Source organism: Crassostrea angulata, chromosome 3 (genome assembly GCF_025612915.1).
Source record: "Crassostrea angulata isolate pt1a10 chromosome 3, ASM2561291v2, whole genome shotgun sequence".
NCBI lineage: Eukaryota > Metazoa > Mollusca > Bivalvia > Ostreida > Ostreidae > Magallana > Magallana angulata.
Genome location: NC_069113.1, coordinates 10614014 through 10631106, shown reverse-complemented (window position 1 = coordinate 10631106; position 17093 = coordinate 10614014). Strand labels below are relative to the sequence as shown.

The window sequence follows — 17093 nt, the reverse complement described above, 5'->3', positions numbered from 1 at the left end:
AATATGTGATGTTATATATTTTTTTATTACTTCAATATGTCTGAATGCTTTAATAATACTATAAAGATCACCTTTTCCGCCTTTGTCAAATAAAAAATAGCCATTATCTGACAAATCTGGGAAATTGGGCATACAAAAATCAACTTTGATAAGACCCCTGGAACAAACCAGGAGGTAAAAGGTTTTTTTATTTGACCATTTGATGCCTTTTAGCAATAACTTTAATATGTAGAACAGAAAAAGAAATCCCTAGGGCAGAAGTTTAAAAAAATTTGCAAAATTGATACATTTCAAGCGAATTCCCATAGGGTCCTATGTTAAAAACTAACAAACTTTGAGATGACCCCCTAAACAAACGGTGTGGTAAATGTCTTTTTTTGTAATCTTAAAATAATAATTATATCAGTAGAAATTCAGGTAAAAAATTTCATTAAAAAATCTAGGGCAGAACTAATTAGACCCGGCCTCGTTAAGTAGCATTATACCTTCATTTCCTGCATATGGAGTTTTTGTCTCTCAGTTTATTCGATACGAAGTCATGCTCTACGTAAGTACAACTTCTTAAGCGAGGCAAGCTACTGACAAACAAGATAATATAACAGGACTTTCAACAGTCTCGATTAAAGTCGTCTTTTCGTTTTATGGTCGATACAACGATTTTGCAGACACAATCTTCCACTGGGTCGCATGCTGCCGGATGTTTTTCCTTCTTGTTGCTAGACCATAATTAATCACCTAATTGTCTACGGATTGTACCGTTTCCCCCGATAATACGACAAAGAGCACAAAGCGGCTGTGATCGGTCAACAGAGAATGCATGCTCACTCCTCCATGGCATCTGATCCTACCTCTAGTTTTTTTTTAGAGATCTGTGTTTGCTCTGCCCCTGTTTTGTATTTTCCTTTAGACCTTTGATTTGAACACTACTGTGGTTTCTTCAATATTCGCTGAATACCAATTTTCGATGATTTCGTTGTTAAGTTTATCCTTGAAATTAAATATTCATTGAACTGCAATTTCTACTAATATATTGTATAGATAGGGTCATTGAGCACGAATTTACGTATCCTTGAAACTGTGATTTTCACTTTATCCACGAAAATTGATACCCTTGAAATATAACTGAAACCACTGTATGCGTTATCACCATATGTCATTTCTATCAAATTGAGTCTCTGTTCAGTTTGCTGATTTTGTAACATACACGGTAGTATACTATTTATCTGATATTTCGTTTGCCAGACTTTGTAGTCAGCACCTTTTTTTGTTTTATTTTATTCGATTGGCAGGTCTTCAAAATGTCTGCTTAAAAGCAACATTTTTTTCCTTAAGGGGGATGTGCAACCATCTTGTATATGAAGTCCTACATGTCATTTTGTTTGAAAAGTATGCTTACAGGACAACGTTTTTATAATCACTCAGAACACTGTCGAACTGCGCAAATACAGACTTATTTTGAAGATTAAATAATCTGAAAAAATATGAAGGGGGTTCATCGGTGTCCTCTCTACAAACATGAGATTAATCAAAGTACTCAGAGTACTGTAAAGCGCTAAGCCAGCCTCAATGCTACTTTTTTCAAATTATTGTTAATTGTTAATATTTTAAAATCATAATTATACAGAAAGTAAAAGAAAAAACAGTTTCATGAAAATGCATCATATGTATGAGATCCTGACCATACCATTTCAATCACTTTGAAGAAAGGAGTTTGTAATGTATATTAAGTGATTAGTCAGCCCACGGACTGACTAATTAAGTTGGGATGAAAATTCGATTGCGCTTGTGTACATTGGAATTCTGAGAAGGAATTATATATAGACATTCTTGGTTTAAGAAATTCGAAGTTATGAAATTGACTGTCCCTGGGTTCCGGAGTCCGCATATATACATTTCTCGAATTTTAGAGGATATGTGGTTTAAAATTCAGAGAGCGATTTTTGCAATTTTAAAAGTCTAATGATAAATAACGAAAGTTGATGTGCAGTCATACACTGTACCGCTGCACGCCCGTTTCCTACCCTACAGTTATTAAAGTAAAGCGTGAAAACTCAATGTACACCCGCATAATATTATCGTTCTGGACATTATATATCTTGTATTTTTATAGGTTGTACATTCGTTTTTGATCTAAAATTAATATTCCGCTGGCTGACTTTATATCCTTTTTTAAATGCTAACTTTGTTGATGTATACAGTTTACGGCAAGTTTTGAATACACTTGCTCAGTGAGTGAAAACAAACTAACCGTACCTTTTCACCAATTAAGACCGTAAAATATGACTAAATTAATGTAATTGAATTTAAAATCGACAAATTGCACGAGAAAATCACGACATGAATCAAAAGATGAAAGTTACTCAACAAATATTTTTAAAAATATCACGTTGATAAATTTGTCGGCCTTTGAGGGTCTCAAATTTTTTCTATGTAAACTTTTGATATAGCAACAAGACAAGGGAATATCTCCGATCACATGCTTTGACACTCCGAGATCTGCACCACTGGCCATCCTTTGTTTACATCGCACAGCGGTCACCAACATGCAACTAATAATAGCAGCATAAAATGTCTCGTGGCATGTTTAGTTGTGTAATCGACAATGCACCCTCAGACTTCAGTGATATTGTGAAAGTTTGCCATTTGTTCTGATCTTGATTAAATAAACCCACAACTCTACGTTCTTTTGTAAAACCTGGGATCTAAATAGAAACTTAAAGATACCCTGATCTTGCTATTTTTAGAATTCGAGCGTCGGTCAGCATGATAACTAGGTGGCGCTTATAAAAAGATCATGAGATTTGGTGCATTCCTAATAAGCGCTAGCGCATGCGCTTATCGCTTAAAAAGGCAACTTGTTTGTTAATAGCTTCTCTCGTTTAAGAACTTGTTTGTATGTAGAGCATGCTCTTTTAAAACAAATAAGCTGATAGACATAAACCCCATAAGTCGGTGATGATGGTACATTTCTACACAAGTAGGGGAAGTTGACGATGGAAACGTTAAAATCACCATGTTTATCATATAGTGTTGTTGTTAGGTTACCAACCTGCCATTAACGTACTTTTCTAGTAAAATATTCAAATATGAAACAGATGTCTCGGTTAAAGATGAAAATGTTCTTATTAAAAAAAAAAATTTTCTTTCAATATAAGAAATGCAATCAAACTTAACGGTATAACATATCTATTAAATATAGAAACACTCGTTAGTATTTTTTTATTTCGTTTTTTTTTTTAAGTATACTGCATTAATATTAGCATACATGTAAAACATGATGAAAAAATGACAATAACAAACTGTCAACCATCTCAAAGCAATTGGAAATTACAAATTCAAAGCAGGGCAACACTAACCTCTGAAAAGATAGAGGTGGGATTAATTGCCAAGGAAGAGTGAGCATCATCTGCTGACCTGTCGCACCCGCCGTGTGCTCTTTGTTATAATTGGGCATATTATGATCAAGGTGAATGTCAAAATCGGAAAAATATCATAATAGGGAAAACGAAAGGTTGATGATTTGATTTGAGTGTGTTACTCAAAACACAAACCTTGAGCAAACATGGACCTACATTACATTTGACATGGGATCAGGTGCCTAGGAGGAATGAGCATCCTCTGCCGACCGGGACACCGGTCGCACGCGCTGTGTGCTCATTGGTCAAGAAAAACGGAAGAAACCGTATTTAGTCCAATGTTTAAATAATGGTCTAACAGTTATGAAAAAAAGTCAGTCAGCATGTTTCTATTTGAAGCAATTTACTAGCTGACAGGGTCATTGTATCGACCATAGAACTTGCGTAAAAACGATTTTAGTCAAGTTCTTGTTAACAACTTGTTTGTTAATAGCTTCTCTCGTTTAAGAACTTGTTTGTATGTAGAGCATGCTCTTTTAAAACAAACAAGCTGATAGACATAAACCCCATAAGTCGGCGATGATGGTACATTTCTACACAAGTAGGGAAAGTTGACGATGGAAACGTCAAAATCACCATGTTTATCATATAGTGTTGTTGTTAGGTTACCAACCTGCCATTAACGTACTTTTCTAGTAAAATATTCAAATATGAAACAGATGTCTCAGAATCTGTTGTATCTTTTATTTCAAGCTCACTGGGATATATCGGGTAAATATGTAAGAGTAAAACTTAATTGTTGTTAATATATATATATATATATATATATATATATATATATATATATATATATATATATATATATATATATATATATATATATATATATAGTTATGTACATGAACATTGTATTGTAGCATGTTTCTACCTAAACAAGTTGAATTGCCAATCATGTGGATGTGCATGTATCTACAATAGTCATCAGAGTGGATGACATTTTTTCCCCAAAGTTTTTAGTATTAAGTGTAAAACAAATCTTCAAAAGTAATACTTTTCAAAGAGTAATACAATCTGAATAAAATCAGATCCTCGATCCGCTCCCTATTTTTTTATAGTCGTTCGTCGTGTAGCGACAATAGAAAAACAAGGAGCGGACCGGGGATCTCGTTTTAATCCGGTTTAAATTAATATATAAGTTATTAAGGTAAACTATGCACTCTTACAAATTTTTGAACCTCTCGTTATAATCCAGATCGCATTAAAATCATACCACAAATCAGCCTGAATCGTTGTATTCTAAATTGTCACCATGAATGCATATATACACAAATTAATAAAAATATTTATAACATAATTGTTTTGTAAGTAAGAGTTACTAGAACAATGACACACGGGATAATGCTTGACTTCCTGGTTTTGCAGTTGAACAAGCTGATGCACGGTATAGGTTTTCGTTCTGTTAACAAAATCCTTCCTCTCGAGTTTTTACCAGCTGTACTTAAGCAGTTTGAATTGATGGTGTAAACGTTGTAATTTATTCATTAATATGGTTCAATTGGCAACACGTTCCAATGAATTGGCATTTTTAATCTCGTTCAAATTGCACATAATTAATCGAAATACGAAGTACTTCCTGCCAGGTGTACATACTAGATAATTCTTGAAACCATTAGGATACCATGTTGCGATGAACATATCTTTTTTCAAGCGGTAAGACTAGCTACGCTTTGGTCTGTTATTTATGGTTCTGTTATTTACACAATCGTGGATTTATAAAAATCATTGACTTTCTTTGTTTATATAAGTTGTTTGGGTCTGAAAATATTCTATTAGGATGTCTTTATTCATAGAATATACTAGGCTGTTTATTAACAAGAACTACACATTAGTGCTCATCGATAAGTCTACGGGTTTAAACTAAAAGTTCTAAAACTCAAAATAAATAATAAATTAATCCTCTAACCCATTGCGTTACAATATTAGAAAAAAATTATAAGTTTAAACTGGAGTTTACTGTTTATTTCGATGGGTAGTACATCACAACATGCAGGTGTCCACACCATCTCAATTTTATGCATATGTTGTCAAGCACATTCAAATATCTTTAATGAGTTTTCATAAAAAGGTTGTTATCTATAATAACCTTAAGGAGGCGAAATAAATGGACTTCCCTTCGCTTAAAAAATTATGATTAACCATGTTTTTTCTTGTTGTTTTACGCATTAAACGCTATAAATGAAACGTGTTTTAAGGGGATACAGAACACTGATCACGAGACTATCATTTCAATGAAGTTTTGATGCTCTAATTCTATCATAGGATCATGCAATCAAATCAATTATGACGTCATTATAGAGTTAGTAAACAAAGCATCATTGAAATAGCAATCACGTTTCAGTGCTCTGTTCCCCCTTAAAAAAGCAAAAAAAATAATTGCCAAATAATTTTACACAGCAACGCCCTGTTTCCTCTGAAAAACATGATTGTGTCTGTTACCTTTCTCAGTATTGTAGAGTCAGCATTCTGGTTTAGTTGATTGGAATTAAAGAATTGCGTCATTAAAAAATATTGTACATGTCAATTTTGGTTTTGAAGGAATAATTGAACTTTGACGAATTTATCGTTTTTAGCTCACCTGAGCTGAAAGCTCAAGTGAGCTATTCTGATCACATTTTGTCCGTAGTCCGTCCGTCCGTCTGTCTGTCTGTCTGTCCGTCTGTAAACTTTTTACATTTTGAACTTCTTCTCTAAAACCGCTAGGCTAATTTCAACCAAATTTTTCCACAAAGCATCCTCATGGGAAGCCACATATAAATTGCAGAAATGAAAGACTGATCTTTATTCAAAGAGGAGAAAACCTCGACACTTTAGAAAAAAGGGGGTGCATTTTTACAAATCTTCTTCTCAAGAACTACTGAATCAAATTCAACGTAATTTAGCATAAATCGTCCTTAGGGGAGGGAAAATATAAATTGCAAAAATTAAGGGCTAATTCTGTTTCAAACTTGAGTAATTTACGAAAATAATAATAAGACAAAGAAAATGGGGGTCAATCGTTTTACTTTCGGGCTCGATATTTCATATATCGAAAACCAGTCTATGTTAGAAGCAGCCATCTTGAACTGAAATGAATTTGCTTGTTGTGCCACAGTTTACGTGCGAGGGGAATATTTAAAACATCCAAAATATATCTGTGCCGTTTATGTGAAGTAAATTGAGGTTAAATATTTTAATGCGTGACATTTTCATATGTGACGGTAGATTAAGCTTGTTTTGATTTTCGTTTAGCATGTTTAGTTTCTTTTTGTTTTGAGGAACCATCGTCTTTATTTTAGAATTTAAAATTATAACGTGTAAACATTTAAATCAGACAGCTGATCTGATGCACTACAACATATAAAATAATATTCATTATATTGGTACATGTTATTCAGTACGATCTCTACGTAATGGTTGATTAATGCAATATGTTTTATTAAGATGCTCAGCAATTTCGATCTAAACGGAGATTATTCTAGCTGCTAGAAATACATAAGTATATATATGATAAGAAATTAATCGTTTCTTCTTTGTTTCAGTGCATTTTTCGTTTGTTTTAATTGTTCACAAATTTCTTTTTACTAATCTGAGAGTCAAGCTTCGAGTAAGAAGCAAAATACAGAGCTTTGCGTACAATGCTACTGTATGTTTGTACACAAAGCTGAGGTTATGCTTTAGTTCAAGTGAGTTCGTTTATATTTTAAATTCAGCTATGCTGAATAGGAAATACCAAATTTAAAAATCTTAAGTTGAATGTAATAAACTCATGTGAACTAAAACATGACTCAAACCAAGCTATGTATCTTGCTTATAATTTTATGATTGACGCTGGAATTTTGGTTGATCAATAGAAATGTCTTGCTAAAAGGATGATATGCTGTAACTACTTTCTGGTGTCTCTTCTTAAACGATGAATTGCATAAAATCTACACAAATTTTTGATAGTTTTTAGAGGAAAAAAAAACGTCTTTTAAACAGTTTCCGTTGTCCTGGCACATTATTATAATGAGGATAAAAGCGTAAGCGTTGTTCTTAAAAAATTATTGCAACGGAAAATCATCTTTGTAGACATTTGTTGTTTTTTTAATAAAGATGGACATAATGGGTAGGCCTTGGTACAATAGAGCGACATGCCTGCCAATACATTGATTTGAATTATATGTAACAACATTTTAAAGTTAAGTTTATTCATCAGTCAAGTGAGTAAGGATATGAAATGTCATACGAAATGAATTTATGCCTGGTAAACGACAATCGTTTATAATGGAGAAGGCCAATGAAATTTTTCAATCTTTTTAATTTGAGGAATTCATTCTGGTGCAGTGAGGTACACTTTTCTTCTTTCACCTATAGGATTTTTAAAATAAAATACAATAACTAGTAAGTAATGGAGGGAGAAAATGTAACTTTATGCTCTTATGTATTTTAATCGTTTTCTAAAGTGATCTGGAAGTTAACTGTGAACACCAACTGAAAATTTAGTTATTTATATTGCATAAAATCTTATTTTCGGTAAAAATGGTATTCCATAAAAGTCAAAGATTAAGTATATGCAATAATGAGTGTAAAATTCAGATATTCATTTTTGGTTAATTTACCGAGGGGCCATATGGCACAATATCCTTTGAACGCCAATATAAGGCTGGTGTTGCTCAGGTGAGCGATGTGGCCCATTTGGCCTCTTGTTTATATTTTTGACCAACTTGATACTTTTTCTTCTTCTAGGACTTTAGAATTGTATTTTTCCAATGCTGATTTCTATTTATTTAGGATAATGGGTAATATTTCTTTGACTTTTTTATGAAAGGATTCCATGGTTGTTGTAGCTGGAGATTTGAATCACAACAAAAAAATTAACCTGAATATTCCCGCAGAGCTACAAGTTTGCAGCTAGAATTTAGGCTCTTTCAGTTTGTTGATATCCATTTGGTGACAATTGTTCCCTTGGTAACTTTTTCTTACTTTCTGAAATGTTCCTTTCTACTTTTGTCTTTTTTAAATAGATGGTCAATCATGTTCTTGGTGTGGTCATCTGGTGAAGTCCATGATATTTCACCAATGATTTTGTACATGTATGCTTCAATTAACTTCTTTGTTTTTAGCATATATTTAATTACTTACGTCACTACATTACTGTTTATCAATCATCAGCCGTGTTTGGCCATCAATGCTAATTTTTCTTCTTGTTGTGATAAAGATTTCAATAGCAAAGGACGAAAAACATCACGAATTTTATGATTCTGTTACAGTTTTCTGAAGTTTTTTAACACAGCCAATTTTTTCATACTTTTTGATAAAATGTAGCTGACTAAAATTGTCAAATTGCAATATTCTACAAGGAATATTGCAGTAAGAGGTTAAAGCTGATTTGTTTGAAAAATATTATGCATATGATATTCTTCCTTTTACTGCTGATGTGATAGTAAATCCCATGATGAACATTTGTAATTTTGCAAGCATGCTCAATTTCAAAAACATGCATCTTGTTTCGTAGATGTATTATGTTTGCGTGTTGGACATAACAATTTCCTAGAAATGTATTTGTGTCAGTGTCATATTTTCGTCGAAAAGGAATAGTAAAATCTCTGATTATTTGCTTCATTACTTTATTCAAAGATAGGACTTTCACATAAGAAAAATACAAGAAATAAAAAAAAGATTTTGATTTTTTACATTCCGGTTAAAAAACCCCATAAGATTTGAATAAAATCGCCTTAATTGGGTCAAGTGACATACCTCTCGGTCTATTAACAACAATGGCGACGACCGACGAGCGAGAGGGGTTGACCGTTAGGTTTGACAGATTTGGCAAGGAAAGAAAACAAGGGACAGACTGACAAGGAAAGGAACAAAGGGAAGATCGTCACCAGAGACCATGTAGGTTTATGGATAGGAATTAGAGCCGAATTATAGGCTTAAAGTTTCCATGATGAAGTTACAAGGGTTTTGCTAGTCAGGTTCGTGTTCCATGTGTTCTGTGTCTTTATTTTATAAGTTATAAACCACAAGTCAAATGAATTTTTTTCGCTGCACTCTTGTTGCCTGACGTCATGACGTTAGGCATATATAAGGTTTGAAAGTTGCCCTCTCCAAATCAGTGCATACAATGGGAGCAGACAATATCAAACTTTTTCATTAAAAAGATTAACCGATACATGCTTAAGGTGGCTCTATACACCCACAGTATATTCCAATTTTCAACAGAAGACCACAAAACATATACTTATCAAATATTAAAATGATGATAGGGGTATTATAGGTATTTTAAAAGAATTTTTAAATGTTTTTTCGTGTTTTTGGAAAATAATTTTTAAAAAGTTAGCTATTGACAAATTGAGAGAAATCGTTTTGTTATATGATGGATATTTCCTTCGGACACCTAAAAATAAATATAATACTTCTTAACATTCAAAAATGTTATTTTTGCAATTTTTTTAGTATTTCCCCAAATCATATTTTTCCCAAGGCCCAAACATCTTGGGGACTTTTCATTTCTGAGCTGAAGAAAATTTCCCTTAATATCATGATGGAATGATAAATACATACATATTTCATTATAGGCCTATGTAAGTGAATTTATTCGCTTTTATGCAAAACTAAGTCAAATAAATACAGGTGAAAATTAACTAATAGGATTTATGTATCCCAACCTGAGAGAAATTCAAAGCCACCCTCCCATCCCCTTATGGTGGTAAGGAACATCTGTCAATATTAATGTGGATTAAAGTATCTTATAATTGATATACTTTCACCGGTTAAGAATTTTTTTCCACAGTATTCAACCAAAAAATACGTTTTAGAAAATTTTGGAAAGTTAAAGATTTTATTGTCCTCAACGGGATTTGAACTCATTACCTACAGGTTTGTAGCGAACCTACTAACCCACTGCCCTACGCTGTAAGATGTCGAAAAACGGAAAGAAACTATTTAAAAAAGCATACTTGATTTTATTGTTTATTTCGATAAATAATACGACACAACGTGAAGATGTCACATTACTGGTAAGTAATGATTTTTCCTAATAACAAATTAAATCTAAGACTATTCATTTAACAATTTTTAAAAGAGCGGTCCCCATACAATTTGCCTCAGTTTAAATCAGCCAGTACCGAAATTGCATGCTTCCAGATTTACTTTTTTGCGTACTGCGTCATCAAAAAGTGTTGTATAGAGCCACCTTAATGTGTCAGCATTTACATTCACAATTGATGAAAATGTTTGATGGAATGTTATAGGCAACAGTGAGCAAGAATTTTCAAGTAAAAGGGATGTTCACCATGCACATGTTTGCCATTCGTCTTTTTGCTTTTTTTCGTTTTTGCTTCCACCACTTTTTGCTTGATATTTCGATAATAATATATACCTATCGTTGATTTTAAGATAAATAATAATCGATTTCAACTGTACTTCTTTCACAGGTATGTGTATTTTTATTAAAAATCATCAAAAAAGTGATGGAAGCAATAACTTGGGACAGACTTTTAATGCACAGTACTACATTAAACCATTACTTGTCAAGTGTGTGTGTCTTAATTCGAAAAATATCATTAAAAAAAATCGATTCAAACTTACTGTATGATATATGTAGCTGTTACAAAACAAATGTCAAAAAGTTCATTTGACCTCATAGATCTAAGTCAATGGATGAATTCATTCAAACCATCGGGTAATAAGATAGCATGCTTCTATTGCATAATTTAGTCAGGCAAGCTTTTTGGAAAGCTATAATATGTTGCTATTCAACATGTGTAATTTGATTCGTTTTCTCTCTTTTCTAGCAGAGTTTTAAGCACATCTCGACGGTGCCATTTTGTCTGGCTCCAGGTACCACAAAGTACTGTCAATTTAAAGAACAACTAACTTAATTAATTATTTTCTTTTTTTTTAAACCCAACTAAGCAAATGTTTACGGAATTTGAATAATATGAAATGTCGAGATATGTAGGTAAAGCGTCGACTATTGTCGAAGTTAAATTCTTACCAGTCGGACATGGAGTTATCCCTCGGACTAAATTATCACGTATTCATTGATTCACACATGGCACGTTAATGCCAGTGTAAAGAAGAATTATGATGTCCCCCATAGAATAATGACCGGGGCAGAATAATGACCCCCAGCTGTAGAATTATGCTGCTTTACACCGAATATATTTTTTCGTCCGACTGGGGGATTTATATTCGACAATAAAGCATACTCTTTGCATACTTATCTTGACTTTTCATATTATTTTATACATAAACCGCTTTTGGTATAAGTTCTTGTCATTTTGAGTAGTTCCCCTTTAAAATTAATTTTAAATTAGAGTAATCACCCTTTGAAATAAAATCATTTCTTGTGTCCAGGGCAGAATGAAATGGCGGCGTCCTGATTTGCTCATACCTCTGCAGAGGAGAGAAAGTAACGTTTAAAATTAAAAAGCAAGAGAACATTGAAGGTAAAGAAAAAGGTGCAGCGAAGATTTTCACAGATAGTCCCAAAAAATCGCATTACACCACAAAGCGACTGGCAAAGTTGAGGGTGATCAGATGAAAGGCAGGACTGATGATGATGTAAATTTGGACTAGAGATGCAAGACCACCTTTACGTGGATTTGAGTAGATCATCGCTTTTCTCAATTAATGTCTCACTTGATAGTCCTCATGAAAACAAAACACTTTCTAGGTTTGTTAATGAATGACTTCCCGATATGTTTCCGTAGTCAGCCAGTAACAAACCTAACAAGTAATGATATTTGGCAGTAACAATTGGACTAGAGATGTAAGACCCTCTTTACGTGGATTTTTGTAGATCATCGCTTTTCTCAATTAATGTCTCACTTGATAGTCCTCGTAAAAACAAAACACATTTTAGGTTTGTTACTGAATTACTTCCCGATATGTTTCCGTAGTCAGCCAGAGACAAACCTAACAAGTAATGATATTTGGCAGTCACGTGACATGTTTACTCCATATACTGATTGGTACTAACAAAACTATGCGTAAGTTGAAAATCTGTTTTACTTGATTTTACTCAGATTTAAAATATGCAGTTTACAATTTATAAAACTGATTTTAATTTTGAAACTAATGAAAACTGTGGATTCATTAGAATTCGTGGTGGCTTAATTTTCGTGGTATTCGTGGGTAGCCCTCCCCCACGAATTTAAATCCTCAACGTAAACAATTTTAGAAAGAGTTATCTTTGTTACTGAAACAGTAACCGACGCATCCACGATATTACATCCCCTCGAATGAACAAAGAATTCACAATCCACGAAAATTGGCCCCCACGAATTTAAATGATTTCACAGTGATGTGCATTGAGCCCATTAACTGGGTTGTAAATGGTTAAAACTGTAACGTGTCGCGGCCTCGACCAGGCGTCTCGGTCCGTACCCGGTTTACCCGAGTTTTATAGGGAATAAAAACGAAGAGTAAAATGACACTTGCCAAGTGCCTCTATGATGTACGGAAAAGCTTTAATTCAAAATATACAAATAAACGTAAACCACTGCCTTGTGGTTATTTCTCAATATGTACAGATATATATATATATAAACCACTGCCTTGTGGCTATTTCAATGTTTGTCAACCGCCCTTGCCACCTGGCAAGGGAACCTGTCGCTCAGCCACTTGGTAATACAACTTGGTCAATCAATCTGGCTATGTCACTTGGCCTATCAGTTTGTCACTCTGATTAAAACGCATTTTACCAACTTTAACATACAAAAGTTTCTATTCTATATATCAACTTACAGAATTCACGTCTTCACGTATGAGTCTTCTGAACAAATCATACAAATCCAAGTCGTGACACCATCTGGCTCTTAATCAATTGCATTATATCTCACATAGGTGTTTAAGGACAGCCAAACATACTTTTTGGATTTATAAGTCTATCTGACTAATAAGACACTACAATAACATTTGTTGTTTTGTTTTTATATAATAAATACTTGAATAACTCTTTTAATCATTTGACATTTTAATTACACTATTTACAATAATTACTGATAATAAAAATACAAACAAGGGAAGATAACTATTTCAACCGTTTCAAAACACTACATGTTATTAGTGTTTGTTAGCAATATAAGCAATGAATTATAGAATAAAAAGTAAAAAACATATTTCTTTGTTGTAAATTTTATTATACTAATACGTCTGAATTTGTTGTTATCAGATCAGAAATATATAGAATAATAAAGTCGTTCGCGCTTTCTTCTTCGATTTGTAGTCTCAGATACGATACATTGCAAGCCTGTTTGGGAATTCAATCGCTCACATTTGAGATACTGATTGAATCAATTTCCTGACAAAAGCCTGAACCGATCATGGATCAAAGCCTATTGGAGGTTACGTGTATTGTCTGTTGATATCGTAACTACTTGATTTCGTACCGCTTCCTTCTGAACTAGTTCTTTGGTTCCATTTAAAGGAAAAAAGAAATTCGGGACATCAGTTTAACTGTCATTTTAAAAAGAGACGCTTCAAGAAAGAAAGATCTTTCCTCTTTGATTTTTTGGCAATGGATGCAATGTCAGAAAATAAATGGTTGACTCCTACATCATCGTCGGCATCAATTTCAAAGAATTCATTTAGTTGCATTTGAGAGGTAACTTTAATCGCGTCTCTTTTGGAGACACTCATTGTATTGTTTTTATTTGAAGCAATTCCCACGAGGACAATAGGAATGGACTTTCCAAGAAATTGTCGAATTTCTGGAATCCATACGGATTGTACGTTGTCAAAAGACTTCCGTTTTTGGACGTCGTAGCAGATGACAATTACATTGCTATCCTTAAGGGCAAACTTCCTCATCTGATTAAAATCGTGTTGGCCGGGTAAATCATAGAGACCGATGCTAGTCTTTTTTCCTCTACATATTGCTTCACCTGCAAAATCAACAGTGAAATTACAATATATTTTTTATTCTGAATAATATTTCATTTTAAATATCATATAAAAAGCCTTGTAAACAAATAATTTCAAAAGTCAAGACTTACCATAATAGTTTTCAAAAATGGTTGGAGTATATTTTTCATCTCCTTTCTCGCCGACAAAAGTCTTTAAGAGGCGAGTTTTTCCAACGCAGGCGTCGCCAACTACTGAGCATCTGAGATATGATGATTGCATCTTCATTTTGTTGTAACAAGTATAGAATTCTTTGAACGTTTTTAGAATTTATACACGTTTGTGGCCTAGGCGTTTCATGTATGCGCCAATAGTTTTTATTGTTTATGATAATTAATATCGGGTGTTAATAGGTGAACGATATACAAGTCGTACATGTCTCTTACAAAAGGACTACGCGTCTTATATTTTCAACACGTCTGGGTATGTACTTTAAACCATTTAAACAAGCCCTTTGACTTTCAGTACGATGTAAATATCTATTTCTTGCGACAAAACAAGTTAAAATGACGCTGGTTTCAAGCGAAATATACACCGATTGCGTAGCCTTTGCTCAAAAGCCAGACAAATCTTTTTGATTTCAAAGAGCCATTTATAACTGAGTGGCCAGCAATGAAATAGACAGACTTACGTCACATTGCCGATTGACACAACTACCCAAAGTCCAAGCTATTGTTAAAATAGTTCTAATGCAACTTACAATGTATTTTTACAGGTTATGAAAACTATTTGTAGATGTTAAGTTTCATTTTCAACAGATCATGTATACAAATGAAGCATTTTGAGGTGGCATGTAGTACAGTTTCAAAAATATTATTGCATTCCAAAATTTCAAATTTGAATTTGTTGCAAATGTACACTATCCGATGCGTTATATAAGTTCCAAAACCAGTGTTAGTACGGGTTACGAATAGAAAATGGCTTTTCCAAAATATTTGCTTCAGACCGATAACAAAAAATTCGAGAGGCACTTGGCCTGCTTCTCCCATTATTTGAATAGTTCACACTTAAGGGGATAAACAGAAATACTATTTTTAAATAAATTGTGATCATATATTTTTAATTTTTGGGGGTTGATTTTAATCAACTCTCCTATGCAGTTACTCTGGCAAACAGAAACTGAAACAGTGTTTGGACCTTAGCACAAATCATCACCGCTGACAAGATTTAGTACAATTTAGAAGTTTTTTGCAGTCGTATGTACTCCTACGCCAGAGTTCAATATAGTCTCGTTCAACCATCGGCTGTCTCCGTACATCTCCGATAAGCAGAGAGTCAGTCTATATTTAGAGGGCACATGATCATCAATCAATCACGTGACCTGGTATCTTTTACTTATCGGAGATTAACGGAACAGCCGAGCACCTTCTTGAACGAGACTAAAGTTTATTATTAAGATATTAAGGTGGATCTCTACACCAAATAAGTGTAGGAGATTTTCGTTGCATGCATTTGTTACAATACTAGGCACAGTATTCAACAATAATAGACCTCAAATACAATACACTATTTTCTAGAGAATTTTTAAAATATCAGTCTGGTTCCAGATAACCCCTTACTGTGGTTTCATTAATTTTCGTGGGTATCAATTTTCGTGGATTTTCTGAAAACCACAGTTTCAAGGATACGTAATTTCGTGGCAAATGATCCTATCAATACAAAATGTTAGTTGAAATTGAACTTCAATGAACATTTAATTTCGTGGATCAACTTAACAACGAAATCCACGAAAATTGGTATTCAACGAATATTGATGAAACCACAGTATTTATCAAATTTTTCAACATTTCTGTTTTAAAATTCTTATGAAAGTAAAATGTTATTAAGTATAGAAATGAAAAACAAAAAAAAATCATGAATGAAGTTTGTATGGTTTTTATTGGAATCCACATAAATATGAAACTAAAATATAAAAAAATTCTTTTAAGGCAAACTGCTGGACAAAATCCCACAAAAACCTGAAAATATAAACAATATTCGTTGGTTAATGGGATGAAGAAAAGAAATTGAATGAAATTGAAAAATTAAAGGAAATACTCAATTATTGCAAAAATCTTGGTATGAAAGATTCTGTTTAAGAGTTGTCTTTCTTTATTTTACATGGTCTCAAATATCATGGGATCAATTTTTTAATTAATAAAAATCACGAAGAATGTTTAATGTCAAAGTTTCAATGAAAGTCTTTTACTGCAAATGTTTTTTTTTTTAATTTGGAAAGTTAGGATCAATTCAAGAGATCGTACTACGGTACTTTCGTTTTATATTCATCATACATATATAGTTTAAATGAAACTTTGACATCTGCTTACCTATATCGATAATCCGCCACATATGTATGATCGTCTGTTGCAGATGACATGACAAAAATGTATTGCCAATAGCAGCAGAGCAGGGAAACGGTATATTATTTAGATTCCACGTTTTCCGTACAAAACAGCTGATAATCAATGTTAGTTAAAAGCTTTAAACAGGAAGAAAATTGACATATTTTCTAAGCGTTTTGGTGATTTCATTCCTATTTCACCTCCTTAGTTAGAAGAGTTCAATTAAACGGTGCATAGCTATTTTGTACCACGACATAATGTTATCAATCCGGAACACAATGGCGTTTCGAACGGAAGTCAGACATGTTGTGACGATGTAGCCTTCCACCTTAATATAAGTTGTAGAGCTTGCTTATCAATCGTTGTAAAATGAATAAAGGTCAGGTCAGGTTTACGTGCAGGTTACAAGTTAGAACTACGCGAACCAGCTCACATTACTTTTCTTGTTTAGCAGTTGTAACGTGTACCTGTACGTGTAAAT

General features: G+C 33.3%; 1 protein-coding gene and 1 long non-coding RNA gene across 2 annotated transcripts; both read right to left on the bottom strand.

The window, feature by feature from the left end:
- Positions 1–13545: 13545 nt before the first annotated feature.
- Positions 13546–14516, bottom strand: LOC128175337 (uncharacterized). Its single transcript, XM_052840872.1, has 2 exons — positions 14381–14516; positions 13546–14269 (listed from the first exon to the last, which is right to left on the bottom strand). The coding sequence occupies exons 1-2, from the start codon at positions 14514–14516 to the stop codon at positions 13845–13847; spliced, it is 561 nt and encodes a 186-aa protein (XP_052696832.1). The 3' UTR covers positions 13546–13844.
- A 1631-nt stretch (positions 14517–16147) lies between these two features.
- Positions 16148–16938, bottom strand: LOC128178432 (uncharacterized). The gene is made up of 2 exons (XR_008242953.1): positions 16598–16938; positions 16148–16246 (listed from the first exon to the last, which is right to left on the bottom strand). It is a non-coding gene; the product is annotated as an uncharacterized LOC128178432 (long non-coding RNA).
- Positions 16939–17093: the final 155 nt, after the last annotated feature.

What these genes read in the sequence shown, in the direction of transcription:
- LOC128175337 (XM_052840872.1), bottom strand. Translation starts at nt 14,516, where the DNA reads ATGAAGATGCAATCATCATATCTCAGATGCTCAGTAGTTGGCGACGCC. An exon ending in CATTTTTGAAAACTATTATG is followed by an intron (nt 14,270 to 14,380) that starts GTAAGTCTTGAC and finishes TTGATTTTGCAG; the next exon opens with GTGAAGCAATATGTAGAGGA.